The 19,506-nt window shown below is 44.0% G+C and overlaps 1 protein-coding gene across 7 annotated transcripts in view; it reads right to left on the bottom strand.

Moving 5' to 3' along the window:
• Positions 1 to 461: 461 nt before the first annotated feature.
• tns2a (tensin 2a) overlaps positions 462 to 19,506 on the bottom strand; it is a 66,702-nt gene continuing 47,657 nt past the window's right edge. For 3 of the 7 annotated variants that reach the window (XM_039801886.1, XM_039801887.1, XM_039801893.1), the window contains exons 7-28: positions 19,002 to 19,185; positions 18,148 to 18,198; positions 17,921 to 18,043; positions 16,288 to 16,352; positions 15,624 to 15,707; positions 14,905 to 15,017; positions 13,649 to 13,709; positions 13,167 to 13,242; positions 12,669 to 12,798; positions 10,819 to 10,884; positions 10,546 to 10,662; positions 8,784 to 10,361; positions 8,360 to 8,525; positions 6,785 to 8,025; positions 6,135 to 6,266; positions 5,847 to 5,942; positions 5,626 to 5,703; positions 5,328 to 5,405; positions 5,056 to 5,224; positions 3,745 to 3,813; positions 3,399 to 3,428; positions 462 to 1,428 (exon numbers count right to left, since the gene is read on the bottom strand). In XM_039801886.1, coding sequence (XP_039657820.1) covers positions 1,290 to 1,428; positions 3,399 to 3,428; positions 3,745 to 3,813; positions 5,056 to 5,224; positions 5,328 to 5,405; positions 5,626 to 5,703; positions 5,847 to 5,942; positions 6,135 to 6,266; positions 6,785 to 8,025; positions 8,360 to 8,525; positions 8,784 to 10,361; positions 10,546 to 10,662; positions 10,819 to 10,884; positions 12,669 to 12,798; positions 13,167 to 13,242; positions 13,649 to 13,709; positions 14,905 to 15,017; positions 15,624 to 15,707; positions 16,288 to 16,352; positions 17,921 to 18,043; positions 18,148 to 18,198; positions 19,002 to 19,185 — 4,846 coding nt within the window. In that variant the 3' untranslated portion in view covers positions 462 to 1,289. The remainder of the gene's footprint in view (positions 1,429 to 3,398; positions 3,429 to 3,744; positions 3,814 to 5,055; positions 5,225 to 5,327; positions 5,406 to 5,625; positions 5,704 to 5,846; positions 5,943 to 6,134; positions 6,267 to 6,784; positions 8,026 to 8,359; positions 8,526 to 8,783; positions 10,362 to 10,545; positions 10,663 to 10,818; positions 10,885 to 12,668; positions 12,799 to 13,166; positions 13,243 to 13,648; positions 13,710 to 14,904; positions 15,018 to 15,623; positions 15,708 to 16,287; positions 16,353 to 17,920; positions 18,044 to 18,147; positions 18,199 to 19,001; positions 19,186 to 19,506) is intronic. The other 4 variants (XM_039801888.1, XM_039801890.1, XM_039801892.1 and 1 more) reach the window with 3 other exon arrangements.

The raw sequence follows: 19,506 nt of genomic DNA, 5'->3' as shown, positions 1-19,506 counted from the left end.
TCAGGGCCTTTTAATATGACATAAAATGAAACGGAAATACCCACAGTAATTGGGCGGGGTATTTGGTTTACCACCACTGATAAGATAAAATATATTCACACGCACACCCAAAGATTAAAAGTGACGCTACGGCTATTACTAGTGTGGGAATTGTTAGATACAGTAGGACTGTCGTGCAGTCGAGCACAAGTACAGAAATGAAACTGATAATATTTTAATTTGACATGGTCAAATGATGGTGCGCTTTTGTCTCATGGTGAGCAATGCATTGCGAGTAAGTGATATTTAAAAGTAAAGTACAGATAGTATGTGCTGAAAAGATCTAAAAGAAGAGCAAGTATATAAGCTTGATAGGATCTATCTCACCAGAATGTTGAATTCATAACTTAGTAAGCTTTGGTGTGCTCAGTGAATATGCATCTATAGTTGACATTTATCAGTCTGTTGTTGTTGTAAACTACTTTTTTTTTTTATTTTTTTTAACCCAGAGTGGACACAAAAATGTTTCTTCTGTCTCTGACGTAATGATCATGGTAGGCAAAGTGACTGTACTGATCTATTGTTGTTTACTCCATGTCACTGTATTGTAAACTGAGTACTTGTTGTCCATGTCAGGATGCTGTAGGAGTGGTGATGTGATGATGACGCTTCTAAGGGGCAGTGGTGGCCTAGAGGTTAGAGAAGTGATTTCGGGACCGGCAGGTCACCAGTTCAAGCCCTCTGTTCAACCACCACTGAGGTACCCTTAAGCAATGCCCTTCATCTCCAACCGTTCCAGTGGAGATGCTTAGTTGACTTACCTGTATAAATAAAGGTTTGATTTACCATGGGGATCTACCCTGGTCAAAAGTGATCCAGCTTCATGATACCAGAAAACCAGAGTTATAATTTAAAGATAACGTGGACAACCCACTAATCATTGCTCATGACACAGGCCCACGGGGTAGATGGAGGAGATTGTTTTGGTTCTTGGAAAGTCAAAGCCGCTCTTGTCTGGGGAGGAGCTGTTACACTAGACATCATGGCTTTGTTTGAACTCAACCCAACAATACTTTACTATGTTGTAAAATGTAAATGGAGTGTTATATTGTGAACCGACCCTTCAGGGAAGGGATGTTCAACAAGTTAATGTTTTCAACTGCCTTCAAAACGTCTTTACACCAACTGATGGACCAAGATAGCATTAGTGTCGTGGCACTGGCACTGGCCCATTACCGTACAGTTAAGCCTTGTCAGTTCTATATGCTTCATGCCACTGTTTTGTTTTGGTTTCCTCTCTGCGTCTCCCTCTATCGCCGCTGTGACAACATGACCTTGTTGATGAAGTTGACGATGGCAGAGGCAGGTTGTTCGGGGTCCAACTCGGCAAACAGGTGGCAAACGTTCTCCGCCAAGCTGCCCGGCTTCTTGGCTACGAAACCAAACACCCTGAGAAGGGGAAGGGTTGAGGACGAGAGGGAGGATGTGAGGAAACAAGTTACTGAGCAGGAGAGGAAGTGAAAGGGAGGGCATTCCGCAAATATTTAGAGTTTGTCTAGCAAATCTCTTTGTAACAGCCTTCAGTACGGAAGGCCTGAGAAGGCAAGTGAGAAAAACTAAATTCTGGTGATCCATTTTCTGTCTGTCTGATCTAAATTGTTTTCTCTCCTGTGTTTATGACTTAAAGTGCTCATATTATGCTCATTTTCAAGTTCATAATTGTATTTAAAGGTTATATCAGCATATTATTTAATTTAATTTTCAAAAAACACCATGTTTGTTGTACTGCACATTGCTGCAGCTCCTCTTTTCACCCTGTGTGTTGAGCTCTCTGTTTTAGCTACAGAGTGAGACATCTCACTTCTGTCCCATCTTTGTTGGGAGTCGCACATGCGCAGTAGCTAGGTAAGGACTACTAGCAAGTCAGAAGCAGAGTATGAGGGCGTGCCACGCTAGCAGCTAGGTGAGCATTATAACGAGTGTTACAAAGTCAGTCCCTCCAGAAAAACGTGATTATGCGATCGCATAATTCAACGCATAATCAGCCAATTTTATTTTTCAAATACGCTGCACTTTCGCCGCATAAATTGCTGATATCCGCGCAAAATTTGCGGGGCTTGCATGATTTCATAATCCCCGCATTTTCGTTGCAAAAAAGTCACATATATCTTAGCAGAAAGTTGAAAAATGTTTGTGTTTACTTCACACAAGAGCAGCCATTTTCCTGTTGCCATGGGAACGTTATGAAGTGACGTAATTACGTGACGTGAACATCATCAAAAAGCAGGGTGTTGGGGGAATCACTTTTTTTTCTCTTTTTCATCAAACCGCAGTTTTTGCAAGTTACCACAATTTCATTGCATATATTTGCATAAATATCCCGCATATTCCATCGCATTTTTTAAGAAAACGTGCCGCGTAATCAAGGATTTTTGCCTGCAACAATCACAAAATTTTTTTGGGAAGGACTGCAAAGTGATGCACATTCATCACGGAAATAAAGGCTGGACTACAATAGAGCTGTTTGGAGCAATTTGTGAACAGTGTTTTCTGTTGGAGATGGTAACTCCCTTTGGGGTGGACTTTGGGCTTTTTCACTTTGTAAACCTATTACATGTACAAAAAAGATAAATAATAATAAAGGAAAGGGAAAAAGCCAAGAAGCATAATATGAGCACATAAAAAACAGGTGAAAAAAAAGGTGTTCAAAAATACAGTACTCATTTTCGGCCACAAGAGGTTGAAGTGTACCAGTACCCCATGTTCTAAATAGGACTAAAGGTTTTTTTTTCCAGGTGAGTTTTAACTTCTCCATGCACTCTAAACACAAGGTAAACATACTGTGTGTTAGCAAGTCATGTGACATTACTGTCATGTCTTTCTTATGGCTAGAAATGGATTTTAATCTGCAGTTTTAGTCCTATTTAGAACACGCCGTAGTTGGTACTTGACACATTTTTTTCACCTGCAAAAACTTTTCACAGATGAAAAAGAAAAATGATCCTGGCAAAAAAAAAAAAAAAAAAAATTACCACCTGATTCACAGATGAAAAAAATAAAAAAGAATTTAAAAGATTATCCCGGCAAAACCTTTTTTTTTCACCTGTTCTTAAGTCATAAACACAGAAGAGAAAACCATTTAGATCAGAGTTAGAAAATGGATCAGTAGAATTCTTTTTTTTTCCTCACTTGCCTACTACTATACAATAATGTGTAATATGAAACATGGGGTTATGTGAGATTTGATTTTTCATTGTTGAATCATGTTTGCAGGAACGATTTTGCCAAGGCTCACACGCAATCTGATGCCATGCAGAGGCTCCAATATCACTGACTTCTTCACCCTTTTTAAAATAACACACAACGCACATGCATATAATCTTACATTCTCTCAATCAGTAAACACAAACAGCACTTACTTAACAGCGGTGTTGTCTGAGTTAGTCCACCTAAAGCCGAGAGAGAGAGAGAGAGAGAAAGAGAGAGAGAGAAACCAGACTCAGACCTACACACACACAGAGGCAGAGTTGCAGCCTCAGCCAGAGCCAGCATGCTCGCAAACCTAACCACTGGTCTCTCATGCACATGAACAAATGCACTCACAAAACAGACAGAGTCATGCGAGGGCTCTCAGCAATAAATGCAGTCAATGATCACGGGTGCAATGAATGAATGAATGATTGATTTGATTGTGGTGATGGGTCTATGATGATTTTAGGTTAGTCATGGTTCAAACTACATCCTTACTGTCTCTAAATTGCCTACCTCCTGTCCTTAGGGTCGATGCTGCTGAACGTTACGCTGTTCACCGGGTAATGTCTTCTGAAGAAAACCCTAGAAGAAGAAAGGTACAAATAGAGCGAGACAGGAGAGACCTTTTAAGTGTCGTCGCTAAAATGTGATGAAAGCACAGCGCGTTAGCCCTAGAGCTGCAGCTACAGTGTTGTCCATCAGCGTTGATGGTGATAATGACCAGTGGGTGTACAATTGTAATCTTATTTCCCTGACAGCAATTAATGACCAAAAAAACACTAAGTTTTCATATTAGATGAAATTATTGTGATCCCCCTACAGGCAAACTGTCATTACACTAAAGAATAAGGTCATATGCTGCATTCATATGGTGTTGGAATAATCGGAAAAATTAGTTCCCGACTTGGAGAATTCGGCTACATTTATTGTAAACGACGTCACGGGGGACAAAAGTAAATGGTGGGTTAAATGTAAGAAACTTTTTTATTAATTCACATATTGCATATCACTTCCATGTAATTTGTAGTATGGTATTAGGTTGTAATCGTTAGTTGCTGTCCACATAGAGTAAAAAAAATGAGTCAGGTAAAGCAGTACCTAAGGGGCTTTAGGGAAGGTAACAGGTGCAGCAACAAGTCTGGGCCAAAACCACTGACAGAAAGCTTCAAACTGAAAATAAATACTGAAAATATGTGTTTAAAAGCTCTCAGCAATAAAATACAATGCATCTTCTTTGCAGCGGAATTCCAAGTGAAAGACAACAACACTGTCGGCGCAGCCGCGTGACGCAAGCCTTCGGTGATCAGGCATCCCTCCCCCCCAACACCACTCCTCCACGCAGTTGCTAGCGTTTAACCCGTCAAATCAAGGAGGACGCGGAGGATTTAAAGGAACATGGTGGAGTCTTCAGAAGAAGTCATTATCTTGTAATTTTATAATGTCCTCTTCATCTCCAAAGCTGAACACTGCTGTTGTCCTTTCGCAGCGCTGACGTAAAGCGCACCACTCAAGCTTCTGAGCGCGAAAGTCGCCGGGCTACGCCATTTTATACACACTTTTTCAGCCATATACTGAGAAATACAGAGAGAGTTTTGTGGAGTAAAGAGGCTTAATTAGCTTTGTATCAACTCATTTGGCAATGGCTTGAATGTAACGGACGTTAAAAATAGTTGCGCACCTTTAAAGCTCATGAACACCCCGACGTCGGAAGAACGACTTCCCAACTCTGGAAATGGGACCATCCGAGGAGAACGTGAATGCACCATTAGTAACAAATTGGGTGTGAGGAAACAAAAAAGTACTAATCCGTGGGGAATATCTCACCTGCGCTGGCTGTCGGTCAGCGTGATGCCCTGCGATGTCACCTTGAACTGGACCACAGTGGCAGCAGGGCGCGGGTTACGACCCAAGGAAGCATCTGTTGCCTTGGCGATGGCCTGGGGGCCCGTTAGAGACTCTGTTTCCACTGAGTTCAGGTAGAGGACATTGCAGGCTAATGGGGGGGAGAGGGACAGATAGAGAGATGTGAGCACTGTGACCACGTCTCAGGAGGTTTCTCTGTGTTTTAGGAAGCGGTGGCAGGACGGAGAAGTCACCTGCTCCTTGTTTCAGCAGGTCAGCAGCCGTGCTGATGTTATTCACTGGTTGAACCTCCGGCACCTCTCCTATCAGATCTAAGATCAATAAAATCAGAATCCGTTACATCAGATAAAAGTGCATTTCCTGTAAAAAAAATAATTCAAAGTTCATCTCCTAACACGTGGAGCTTATAACTAACCCTAACCCTATGAGTTTAACGTTTTAAAGGAGGATTCCATGACTTGTTCAATCTGTTCAAATCCTCAAAGAATTAGTAGAGCAACAGAAAACTAAAACCAACTAAGAAGCACCAACCTTTTTCTAGGATCTTAAGAGCGCAGGGCAAAGAGATGGGCGTGATGGAGTGTTGGTAGACTAATGCAGACAGACTCCCTGTGGATCACAGATAGCAACAAACATCTCTTACATTGCCTAAAGGTAACAAGATGTATATCAAAAATAATGATCTTTCCTTAAGGTGCCCTATTCGTGGTACTACAAATATTTTGTAGGAATCTGGAGCAAGGAAAACGTACCAAAGTAGGGCTCATTCTGACACCCTTTAATCTTGACTCCCCGGGGGCCTGTTTCTATTAGGAAGTGTCTGACCAGCTGTTCCAGAGGGTCGCTCGCTGTAAGAGCAGAGACTAAGTGTAAGATGCAATGTATCGCTGTCTACCAAGGACAAAGCAACTGCTAAAGTAAAAGTACAATGGCACGTAAAATAGCCCGAATGGTTAGATTGTGCTGCTGTTGCTGAACAGGCGAAAAAAAAAAATGTGGAAACGAGATATTTAAATGACGTAAACTCTAATTTTTTTTACCCTTGCTGCTGTGGTTGTTGACGTTGGGAGGAGGTGTAGCCACCTTCAGGGCCAGGCCATAGGCCCCCTGGAAAGAGTTGCTGTCTCTGATCAGGAAGGTCCCTGCCTCTCTCTCCTTCAGAGCAGCAATTGCTACAGCCAAACACCAACATGTTAGAAAATTGTATACGCTAAAATGGGTTTGATCATAGCAAACAAGATTAGGGCTGGGTATTGTTCAACCTTTTTCGATACCAGTACTGATAACCAATGCCGTGACTTTGATACCGCTTCCTAAACAATACTTTTTTTGATACCAAATCTTTTTATTTATTTTTCAGTTCCTACTATTTGAGCCCCGTCTCTGTGTAACGTAGAGTTTTCCCTGCATGCCTCTACGACATGTATTGTTAAACAGCCAATCACAACCATTATTAGATATTGGTAGAAGCATGCTGCATGTTCATTGGCTCACTGACTCTGATGAAATTTATCCCATAGGAATTGAAATTGGGTATTGAATGACCAAGGCATTTTTCGATGCGAATGCGCAATTCGGTCTGTGCCTAAAAAGTATTGATTTCGGTACCCAGCCCTAAACAAGATTGTTTGTTTTAATTAGGAAAATGAACATAAAAGGAATAAAAAGAGCTTCACCCTCTCAGACCTACCTTGCTCTCTGGAAATGCCAGGCTTGTACCAGAACCGTGAACTGTCCTGGACAAACTTCACACTGACACTATTCGCATTCTCAATCTCCACAGGCGCCACTCCGTCATTTTTGCCTGCAGGTGGTGCAATTTCCCCCACGGTGGGAGAGAACGTGACATGGAGCTGATGCTGAGCTATGCCGGTGTTGGAGGGAGGCACATGGCCCGCGGCTGTCCTCAGAGTTCTCACCCCATCGCTGGGCGACCCTGACTGGACGGGCGGGTGGCGCTTCTCTGGCAAAGGCGGCTGGGGGTGTGGAAGGGGGATGGAGATGGTGGAATAGTTGGAGTAGGAGGATGGATAGAGCTGAGGAGCGTGAGCGGAGTAGCAGGGCCTCTTGTTAGTGTCCAGAGCAGAAGTGTGTCCCGCAGCGCTGTGTTCCATGCCTGGGTAGTGGTGGTGCGGGGATCCGTGCTGCTGGATGTGGTTCGGATGGTGGGGGTCCGACCCACTTAACATCAGCCGCCTACCCAAAGTGGCGAAGCCAGGAACTGGGGCATCAGAGACTGGGGAGCCCTCCGTACTACCGGAGGCCGGCTGGGGGGATAATGATGAAGCTGGAGTGGGAGATGCAGGGGCAGATGTGGCGTTGGGGGTGGGGGCGATCATAGGTTTTGCGGTTTCTGGTTGAGGTTCCCTGGTAGGAGAAGATCCCATGACATGTGGTGGGGTTGGTCTTGTCAATCCGCCGGCATGGGTTTGGGTTTGGCTCTGAGGTTGAGGCACTGCCTGTGCCACAGTGGAAGGCAGAGCAGCACCCTCTGAAGGATGGGGGGTCTGGAGAGCGAGAGGGCCAGGTTGGGAGCGTGCATCCGGCGCAGACGAATCACGGATAGGGGATGAAGGAGCCTGAAAGACTCCCTGGTTGGATGTGGTTGGTGTAGCAGAATCAACAGCAGAAGTGTTCTGTGTTGCCGAAACTGACGGTGCATTTGGGCTACAGTGCTGCTGTTGGGGAGTAGTAGGGGACGGGTCTGTTGGTGCAGTGCAGTGGTTGTGGGGTTCTGTTTGCACAGGTGTGGATGTGTGTGATTGCGGGTCGTTGGCCGCCTGCGGCTCTGTGCTGCTTCTTTGGTTTTCCGGGGATTCCTGGTCGATGATGTCAGCACGGTAGTGTCTGTCCTGGTGCTGGGGAGCCTCGTAGTCACTGCTGATGATGTCTGTGGTCCGGATCTCATAGTCTCTCCCTCCTGGACTGGGGCTTAAACGGACAGACATGAGTATTACATTCACATACCTGCTTCTGATCTAGTGAAATACTTCTAAATGTTGTACCCCGGCCCCCCCCTTCTCAGTCTTATTGTCATCATTAACCCCATTTTCTTCTTGCTGTAACATGCGATCTGTATCTGGATAGCTCATCTGGATAAGGAACTGCCATGTGCACAATGCCATGTGATTGGAATGCGATCAGATCGTCGGTCTGTCTGCCTGCCTGCCTGTCTGTCTGCGTGACATTTCTTTCTACCCTGGCAGTGAGGGGCACTCCAACCGACACTACTGTCCCTCTTAGTAAAAGAACAAGCGTGGAATACCTTTCCTGTGTGCGTAGAGGACTGCTGGTGTGGACAGGAGTGGACGGTCCAGACATGTCAGATGGCGTGGAGCATGCAGCATGGCCGTCTCTGTGGACCCTCTTAAAGGAACCGTGGGTAATGTGATCCCTCCAGCCCACACTTTCACCAGAGCTCCGAAGGCCATCTGAAAAGGAAGGGAACAATGGATTACATTTACAAAAACGTAAGCTCAATATTTTCATAATAATGGCATGTAATATATCCCCTTTGCTGCCAATGTTGCTGAAATGCTTTTGGTTGTTTAGTTGGCGGGATGAGACAATTTGTGAGTAACGTGTAAGGCATCTGTCTAGTTCAGCATAAATGATTCAGTGCATGCTGTTGTTGATTATGGATCATTTATACGCACTGTTGAGGGAAAACACATTTCTAAAAGTCTCACCCGTGTGTGAGTCAGAGCCGAATGACCGCTGTGAGTCTGGATGGTGATGGTGGTGGTTATGGTGATGCTCTGCTGGCCCGTTGCTTTGGCTGCAGGGCCCTGTCATGGAGGAAGCCGGGGGCAGCGGGGACGTGGACTCAGACTGGTAGCCCGAGGCGTAGCCTCTGCTTTCGGACGGCGAGGGCTGGTAAGGCGAGCAGGGGCACACCTGCCGCGGCGTTTGGTAACCACTGCTGCTGCTGCTGTACTTCTGGTCCAGGTGGGAATGAGCGTGGGACCTGGATGCCTCTGGATAAGCCGGGTGACCCGACGGCAAGGGGTCAAACGTGAAGGCTGGAAGATCGTGACCCTGTGGGCCATAGGAGGCTACGGTGGCCCTACGGTGCCAATATTCCGCCTCTCTGTCCCTCTCCCACTGCAGCTCGGCCTCCCTGTCTCTCTCCCAGTGGAGAGACAACTCTCTGCCTCGTCTCAGCCCAGGATCCCTCTCCCAGTGGAGCTCAGTCCCTCTGGGTACCTCTGCTTCCCTGGCTCTGCGAAGCCCCACCTCTCTCTGCTGAAGTTCCGCCTCTCTGTCCCAGGGGAAGCTGTCCCCTTGGTCAATCCTCAGGCTGTGATAGGCCGCAGAGTCTTCCCTCCTGATGCTGCAGTCTCTGCAAGGGCAACCAGGGGGTGGCAGACCATCCATTAGCATTATGTCATGGTAGGTAGGGCTGGTGGAGGGTTTGGGGTAGTGTGGGTGGGGATGGTGGTGGCTGTGAGCTGGAGGAGGATGGTGATAGGGGCCGTAGTCGTCTTCTCGACAGCAGAGGCGGCCCGCGGCAGACAGAGGGTGGTGATGCGGGTGGTTGTGAGAGTGAGGGGTAAGGTCCGGTGATGGATATGGGCAGATATGTCGTGATGAGGGAGCCTCCGAGCAGGAGCGGTGCAGGTAGTGCGGCGGGCCACTCTGGCGGTCCCACACCAGATCTGGAGGTGGAAGGGACTGGTGCGAGTGGTGGCTGTAGTGCTGGCACAGATCCATGTGTGACGGAGGAGCAGCTGTGTTGGGGCTGGCAGAAGGGGTCGCCCCGTGGTGCCCGTTGGTGCCGGGAGCCCTGTCGAGGCAGTAACCATTAGGCATGAGGAGGGTGCGGTCACAGCCAGGCTCGGCACAGCGCTGGGACCGGTAACCATCCCGGCAGGAACAGGACCGACTGAGCCTCAGCGTCCCAGTTCTCTCAGAGGGCAGAGAATCTCCATCATCCAAGATGGCGGTCTCTCGCTCTCCATCCCGGTTTCCCTCTATGCCTCCGAGAAGACGGTCAAGCTCCTCTCTCTCCTGTCTGGTTGGAGACGGGCGAATGGGCTCTTCCCGGCGCTCAGGATGGACAGATGATTGGCTCAAATGGACGGAATGGGCTGAGAGGGCGGAGTCGGAACCTTGAGGGATGAAATGATCTGGCCTGTCTTCTTCAAGGCCTGCCGCTGGACTGCTGCCATTGGTTGAGGTGAGAGAACCAGAGCCGGGACCTCGGCGCTTCTTTATCTGAGCGTAGAGACTGCCATCTAGAGGACCTCTGGTGTGGGCAATATCTACTGTAAGAGAAAAGACAGTAAGATCAGCTCTCAATCTGACAGCACTCACTGGCTTAGCAGATGTCCTTTAATTTCTACTTGGTCTGTTTTTACTAACTTCTGCCAACTTCTTGTAATTATCCCTCATTAATTACTTCATATCAAGCTGAGATTGGATATGAAGAAAACAGTTAAAGAGTGTTACCCTCCAGGCTGTCCTGGTATTGCTGGTTAAAGTTCTCATAGGAATCCCAGCGAACCACTGGGTCACCAGTGTTGTAGTCGACAGTGACAGCGGGGTCGTTCTTCTGGTACTCACGGCCTGAGGAAAGACGCATCTAATTTACAGTTTCGATTTCTGAACAAGCTTTTTATTACAATTGAGCATTTACATCAATTTGTCTTTTACCCCTTTGACAAATATGAACTAAACGTTTGAGGTCAAACTGATTTGAAGTAGAATTTGAAGTGAACCAACCTTTCATTTTCTCAGGTCCGGAGGAGAAGACAAACTCAACTGTGGCATCAGATGGAAAACGCTCATCTGGGGAGAAGAAAAGTAAAATTCAAAACAAAGAGGGAATAATTTGTCATAATTCATGGCAAATAGATCTATTTCTCACATAAAAAAATATTTATTTGCAAGTTTTAAACTCTCGTCTTCCAATGTAAATGTAATCTCTTCGTGAGACAGAGATTTATGAAAGCAAGCCAGTGCTTCACTGATGTGGGGAACCCCTTGAAAGGAATCAAACAGTGTTTCTACTCCAATATATCAAATATATGAAAACCTTCCACAGATGGGTCTTGAGTTGCATGAACCCACAATGGTGTGTTTATGTACGTTTGTAATGCTTAATTTAGTGTAATGGATTGACGACCACATACACAGACATGCTTCTCAGCTACACATATTCTGCCGTTTCAGAGAAAGTGAAACCAAGAAGGAAATGAGGTAATGAGCATATTCATTACAGACTTAAGCAACAGACCAGACCAGCGCTCACTAGGCCTCCTTTACTTTCTCTGAGGGATAGTCAGAGACTCTCGCTCCCTGCATACAGTACAACTCATTCTCCTCATACTCCCCTCCAGAGAGCTGTTATTATGTCCAGGATTGGGATTAAGCTAGTACTATTAAGGGATTTATTCAACCACAGTATTATGAAGCCATGCTAGGTAGCAAACCACTGTGAACACATTCCCACAATGCTCATTTCCAAAGATGATGTCAATTAGTTGTATGTGATGATTATCCTAAAGCAATTAACAAATTGTGCCTGAATGACAATTTAATTTCCAAGTATCCAAGGAAGCAGAACGAAGCAAAATCCACTCTCCACTTTATTTTAATTTTTTTTACATTTGTGAGACCGCGTAACTTTTGAAAGAAGAATAACACAATCTTAATTTTATAAAACAAAAGTTGAAATCCTAAGCAATAAAAAAGCACATTCTCAATTCAATCCAATATTAACTCTTATTTTTCTTCTGTTTTTGGTCTTCACAAATTTCTGGGGAAAATATTTGTCTTTTAGCTGCTAAATGCTCCGTACACCAGCTAGCCGCTAACGGTGTCTGCGGTTTGGTGCTGGGCACGTCGTGTACAGTTGGTTTTTACAGCTTTTCTCTGAAAAGCCTCCTGCTGCGGTTAACTATACTATGTTCTGCAATACAGGAAGCTGCAGTTTCAGGACCACATTTCTACGATCACATTCTTAAGACCGCATTTCTATGACCCTAGTGACCGAACGAAACTGGGATACTGGGCAAGTGTCAACACTTAAAGCTAGCAGCTAGCTATGAAGGTTAGGATTAGGTTGAAATACAGGGTTAGGGTTACCGTAACTACATTCTAGCATTTACCCAAAAAAGGAGTTTACTTTGTGTGACCCCTATCATGTTAGCCTGGGAAAGCGCTGACGAACTTCTGGCAAATTTGAGATTTTGCTCTGGAAGTGAGTCTGGCCAAGAGCCCATTCAAGCCCATTTCCAATTTTTCCAAATCGAGGCACCAATCACAACCGTTGAGGCGGGCTTAACACCAATCACAACTGCTGAGGTGGGCTTTACACCAATCACAACAATTGAAGCGGGCTTTACACGATGATGATAGCGCAGCAAGGGCAAGGAGGTTTTTGTTTACAGTCAACATGACGGCTACCAAAGTCACTGCTACGTCACCCGGATCGTTGATCTGATTGGTTGAAGGACTATCCAATTGCGCCCCAGAGGCATTTGAGCAGCGTCCGTTGGTGACGCCCCTTTGGAAATGAGCTGCGAATGAACCTTGCCCAGACCCACTAAATACCACCTAAATAAACATACCGGTACACGCTTCATCCAACTCCCCTTTGCCAAACCAGAGCTGGGATCCGTGGATGGTGCAGGTGTGGAACTGCAACCTGAACACAGTGTCTCTGTCAGCAGTCTGGGCTCGCCTGTGGTAGCATTTGACCTGCAGAGGGAGGCAGAGAGGGAAGAAGAGACGCATCTCAAAATGCACGTGGAATAATGAGGGGTTAGAGCAGTAAATTGAAGGGCTTTGTGTTCCAAACTGAGTGACAACGAAATGACTGACTGCACAAAACTGACAAATTATGATTCCTAGTTAACAAAGTGGCGAACAGACCAAAGTGTATTATTTCAGAGATGAAATACGACAATAGTAAATATGTGAGTATATGTACTATTTATTTGTAAAGTATATCTTTTAATAAAAAGTTTGAAAATAACAACAACAACAAAAAAGTTATAAAGTCCTGATTACAACCCCACCCATATCAGGGGTCCTATGTTTGTCATTTCCTTCCCATGTGAACTCACCATGATGTCACCCTTTAGCAGCAGTGCCGGTTCGATGGTCACACACAGGCGCCTGCCTCCAGTGCCCTGAAGGTTACTGTAGGCGACACAGCAAACACAAACAAGCCTGTGAAATACACAGCAACAAAATACAAGGTACGCAAGCAGATGCGCAAGCAGTGACCAAACATGGACCACCTGAAACACTGTGAAAGATTTGTTTGTTTGTATCATGTCACAGGGTACTATTAAAATGACTGATTTTAGCACTTTTTGATCATATTTTCACTTGTCGGTGGAAAAGCCTCGAGGTAAACAATAGCGTTGCAAGATATGAGTTAAACGCTGAATTGAAGAAGAAAGATGCCCTTTGTGTATTTTTTTTCCCCACTCCTATCTCTTTAAATACTCGGACGGTGTTGAAACCTCAGCTCATGAAAAAAAAAACACCCATAACCAACAAATAGCTATCAGTTGGCCATATGACAGCAAGGAAGACTCACTATATGCCTGAAGTGTAGACCAACTGCATGGACTGGTAGATCTTCAAGAAGGGGTAGTAACCTAAGGAGGAGAACAAAATTCAGACATGATCAACATGAAGATAGAGGAATGTGCTGTCTGCCACCCACTCCTTCTGGACTTGATCAGCAGATGAAAGATAAACAGACTAGTTTATGCGGGGGTGGAGGGTGAATGTGACCACTTATGAGAGCTCTGCAGTCAGCACCATTGCTATGATTCAGTAGGCAAAGCCTGTCAGAGCACCACGCCAACACAAGCCTCACGTCACATGTACATACATTTTATCTGCATAGTCAGATCAGACAGGAGAACAGAGACAGAGAGTATGTGTCAGTTCACCTAATGGTTCTACTGAAGACGTGAGAGATAGAGATGTAGGAAAAGATGAAAATGACACGTCCTCTCCTCTCAGGCATCGTCTGAAGCAAAAATGATGGCAACACAGCTGGATCAGCTGTCGGTCAGCTATAATTTCTCTGCAGTGACTTTCAATGCCTTGGAGCTTGTATTTGCAGGCACTGTGATGTCGAACTACTTCTGGATATTAGAAGGGCAAGCTCTCTCTGTATCTATAAAAGTAAATTAAAGACCTGTCTTTTATCTGACTTTTAAATTGGAGTCATGTTATAGCCTTAGTTTTAACGTTATAATCATTGGTTTTAATTTTATTGGTTTTGTAATTTTAGTCTTGCATAGTTTTATTTGTTGTCATTTATCTTTTTCAATTTGCTATGTGAATCACTTTGGGCTCCTTGTTTGTATGAAAGGTGCTATATAAATCAAGTTGAGGTAACAACAAGGGTTCATTTTTACTACTACTACTACTACTACTACTACTACTACTACTACTACTACTACTACTACCAGTTACTGGTACCACATTTCCAAATAAAATCCATTTACACATGCATTAAAAAATGTATTTCTTATACTGTGTTTGATATATTTATAACATTTGTCCAACCACAGTTTGTAAATGTTTTATTTATTCATTATTTGCATATTTAATAATACAGGTTGTGTTTAAAATGTTCCATACAGTAATTTGTAGAAATAATATAGTAGGCTAAAGTGGACATGATGTAACTATATCTAAAATCAACATACAGAGGAGTAAGGAATGATCGAATAAGGGAGTAGAGATGATGTACTCATAATGACACATGCGTTAGATACGCGTTAGATGTCTATTCTATGCTTTGGTGATTTGGCAAAAAAGACTAAACAAACACACCTCCTTCACCCTGGAAGTTGGGGAGTGATGGGATGAGAACTTGGTGGAGGAAGAGAGGGCTGCTGTTCATCTTGATGGCCCCAGATAGAAGGCCCCCAAAGTAATAGATATACCTGAAAGAGACAGATTGTTGTGATATACAATAAGGGAGCTAAAAATGGGGAATAACAATAACAGATGGCGACTTGAGATCATAAAGGAGTATCTTTAAAAGAGAGTAGAAAAATGCAAACATCCCCAGAGCGGACGGTGCTGTTGTCAGAGCCAACAGCCAGGCTGGTATAAAGAACATACTTCTGAGTCTAAACATTTCACTTTTCCTTTAAACGATCTGCCCATCAGTTGAGAAAAATATATATTTTTGATGTCCGTCACAACACTAAATTTAGGAATATTCTTAAAACAGCTGTCATTTTTCTGCCTTTAATATGAGTATACGGTTACTGTAAATGTATAAGTGTGTCTAAAATTTCCATAATTAATCTTATTATTTACACCTACTGTGTGCTAATGTCTGATGTGAAAAAGGCCTAAACCTGAGGTTAAAGATAAATCAAATCCAGCAGTTGTATGTATGAAAAGCTTGAAGCTAAAGGCAGTTTTATCTTTCCCTTAAATAGGATGCATTTAATAACCTCTGCTATGGTGGCATACCCTCAACCACTGCCCCCACCCTTCACCCCGGCCAATTTCCCCTCATTTCATCCCGTGGCCTCTACCTGTTTTGGGACGGCTGGAGGGAAGAGGACACCTTATCTTCACAGAACTTCCTCATGGCGAGAGTACTGAGAGCCTGGTCCGCCCTGCACATAAATGAACGCACACGCACACACGCACACACACACACACACACACACACACACACACACACACACACACACACACACACACACACACACACACACACACACACACACACACACACACACACACACACACTTTCCATCATGAGACTTCCACCAGACCCTCTACAGTAGATGCCAGAAAGTACATGGATAGGATACAGCTGGCATTGGCCACAGGATAAACCAGTTTCCACTGTTCCCTGTGCAAAATCCATTGGGCATAATTTATCAGACGACTTATCAACAAAGTCTGAATAGAAATCCTTGTGCTGCATTTACTTGAATTAGAACACATCAGCCCTTTAGCTATACTGTTGCAATACGTTTTTAAACATATTTGGCATGCACATCTGAACGGTTGAATTTAAAATGTGCTTTTGCACGTCGGTTCAATAATCTTTAATGTGTACCATGTGTGGATATTCCGATGAACAAGAAAATGTCAAATTGTGGCTTTGGATGTCTCCCACACACACACACACACACACACACACACACACACACACACACACACACACACACACACACACACACTCACCCTGCGGAGATCTTGCTGTAGTGCATGTAGGCTGCAATAATCACGCCTGTTTTGCCTTTGTTGCCCTATAGGAGGGAGAGGGAACAACATTGGCAAAGTCATGATTTCATCCTCAGGCACTGTGGTTTGTCCTAAAACTGCTGCTGTTCACAGCTTACAGTAACTGCATTTTACTGCAGGGTTCATTTTTGATGGAGAAACACCGCTAGAAGGGACGAGGACAAGCCAGGGACATAGAAAGATGTGGACAAGCAGTTTGAATTCAAATTAAAAAGCTCCCTGTGGTGTTTTTTTTTTTTCACACTGGGTGCTCCGTACTCCCTGACACATTCCAAAGACATTCCAGTCTCACATTCCTAATGTGACCCCTCCAGATACCAATAAGAAGGTTGCACCTCAACACTGAGCACAAATCAGAGCTTGTTTTGCCCTGTGCGTCTGTCAATGTAAGAGTCCTGATTGACAACAACTTTGTTTATTCCCGGCCCTGGCGTGATCTGCCGCTTTGAAAGAATTGCCTGTAGCTGGAATGTTCTGGTAAGTCAGCAGACCACAGAAGTAGCGTGGTTTTAGTTTTTGAATACTCCTGACCAAAACCAATAAAAAAAAAACCACCCAGACAAGTCGTGGGAGCTTGGTCGCCCTCAGTGTTAGCTGGTCACTGCTTGGTAGCAGTGGAAAAGTTCAAATTGCCAGTAGCTTCCTGAAAGAATGACATGAATGAATCACTAAATGACACAGAAGTTTAACATGGAGTTGATAGAGTTTTAAATTCATCGTAGGGTTAATTTTCTGGCTTAGTGAATTATATGGCACACTCAGCAATTTGGGTTTTAGTCGAGTTATATTTTACCAGCAATATGTAACTGAATTTATAACACAAATAATGAATGGAGATGAAGGCTGATTCAACGTATAAGCAAGTGAAAGAAATTGTAACTGACATACAGTACATGTTCATATTTATCCACGATATGCATTCAGGTGGTTCGTTAATTATCATCGAACATTGCTCCAAACTATAAAAGGTAAAGGTACTTTATTGTCACATGCACACACGTAGCGAAATTCATTCTCTGCATTTAACCCATCCCTCAAGGGAGCAGTGGTGATGCCATTTACAGAGTCCAGGGACCAACTCAAGCTCTTTAGATTAGATTCAACTTTATTGAGCCAGTGCCTTAATCAAGGGCACTGACTGGAGAACCTAGTACATGTTTTTTGATGTATCTGGATAGAAAAGTGCTGGTCAACAGGCAACATGGCTAACGGTAATGTTATTGAGTGACAGGGTTGTTTAACATAATGTTAGTTTGAGTTATTATGACTTGAATCATATTTTTTTAAATGCTCAATATATTCTGTGTGCTACACTTCTACTTTGATTCTTTTCTGGACTCCATGTAAGAATTGCATGTACTCACATGATATAGTTTTGAATTTTTTTAAACACCACTCATTTAGAATTATTGTCAGTAAAAACTAGCAAATTAGCACTTTCTTACAATTCAATATATGTTGCTGCAAAACTTTACTCATTGCTACATTTCGACACATCTGCCCGTTTCAGAGCCTGGGAAACAGTGGGATGTCCGTCTGGAAAAAAAAAAATGGCGGTCCCCTGAACTCTGACCTTGCAGTGAAGGACCACCACGTGCTGGGGGTCAGAGGTCAGCCACGTCTCCATGGCCTTACATATGGCACAGATCTTATCCAGCGGTGGGGCGTGGAGGTCGGGCCAGCCAAAGTCATGAACCTGGGGGTTGAGATGGAGACATGTGGTTCAAGGAGATTAACCTTCAGGCTGTGAACTGAATTCTCAACACAGAGCTACGAGAATCACAAGAAGAGACGTTCTACCTTTGTATTTAGTCGGGTGATATCGTGGCGTCTCTCAGAGAGGTTCAGGAGCTGAAACAGAAGAGATTTATATCACTCTAGCCGAGTTATCCTTTTAGTTGTTTCATCATGGGTGTGACCGAAATAAACTGCCTGTGGCAGAAGAAGTATTCAAATCCTTAACTTAAGTAAAAGTACTAATACCACACTGTAAAAAGAAGGTCCGGCATTGAAAATGTTACTTGAGTAAAATTATGTAAGTATTATCAGGAAAATGTACTTCAATGGAGAAAAATCCTCATATTTTAGAAACTGGAAACAATGAAAACAGTTCTGTCATTCAACTGTGTTTAAGTGTTTAATGGTCGAATCATTTCAGCTGTACTTGTAGGCCTATTGGATAGTTTTATTTATAATAAAACATCATATTTTATAAACTACATCTGTTTTGTGTGCAAAAATCTTAATTTGAAAAGTAACTAGTAACTAAACCTGTCAGATTAATGAATTGAACGTAACGGAGAAAAAAGTACAATATTTCTTTCTGAAATGTAGCGGAGTAGAAGTAGAAAGTGGCAGGAAAAGAAAAGACTCTCAAGTACTACAAGTACCTCAAATTTGTACTTAAGTACAGTACCTGAGTAAATGTACTTAGTTACATTCCACCGCTGCCAACTGCTAATTTGAGGGTTGCTAACTGTATTTTGCGGCTTCCTGTGGCTATGTGTCAAAACAAATGATCTCTCAAGCATCATCATCTGAATGAAACATTATACTCTAAGGAGGGAGGTTAAAATTCCCTGCTGTAACAAAATATATCACCGACAAACTATGTGACTATGTTGCGAAAGCTTCTGTAATCCCTGTTTCCTCACCAGAAACTTGTCCTGGTGTTTGGACTTGAGCATGGCAGCCACCTCCTTTAGGTTTAGACGGTATCTCTGCTCCTCCAGCTTTGGGGGGAAGAAAACGGAGATGATCCTCTCGGTGATGTAGGTCAGGTCGAAGTCGTAGTGGCGCTCCATCACTCTCTCCATCACACGGTCCACACTGAAGCTCCTGGAGGAACAGAGAACGAAAAATGAAGGGGGGGGGGGATAGAGGAGGGAGCAGGGGTCAGGTGGTCATGCAGAGAGACACAGAGAGAAAGGTAGACACGGGTCAAAATGTGAGCGTACACGTTGTTTGTGGCAGCTCAACATGAGTGTGCTCCTTTTACACTCAGTCTGGATAAACTTCTGGCTGGATGGATAGTGAGAAAAAGAAAATAAAGGATGAAAGCAAAAGAGAGAAACTGGATACTATGTGTGACATGTAGGCCAGTTCAAAAGCCAACTTGTTCCATCACACGATTGATGCTTAATCTTCCTGAAATAATGA

The sequence above is a fragment of the Perca fluviatilis genome, chromosome 5 (assembly GCF_010015445.1).
Source record: "Perca fluviatilis chromosome 5, GENO_Pfluv_1.0, whole genome shotgun sequence".
Taxonomy (NCBI): Eukaryota; Metazoa; Chordata; class Actinopteri; order Perciformes; family Percidae; genus Perca; species Perca fluviatilis.
The sequence above is the reverse complement of the archived record's forward strand: the minus strand, read 5'-3'. Positions and strand labels throughout refer to the sequence as shown.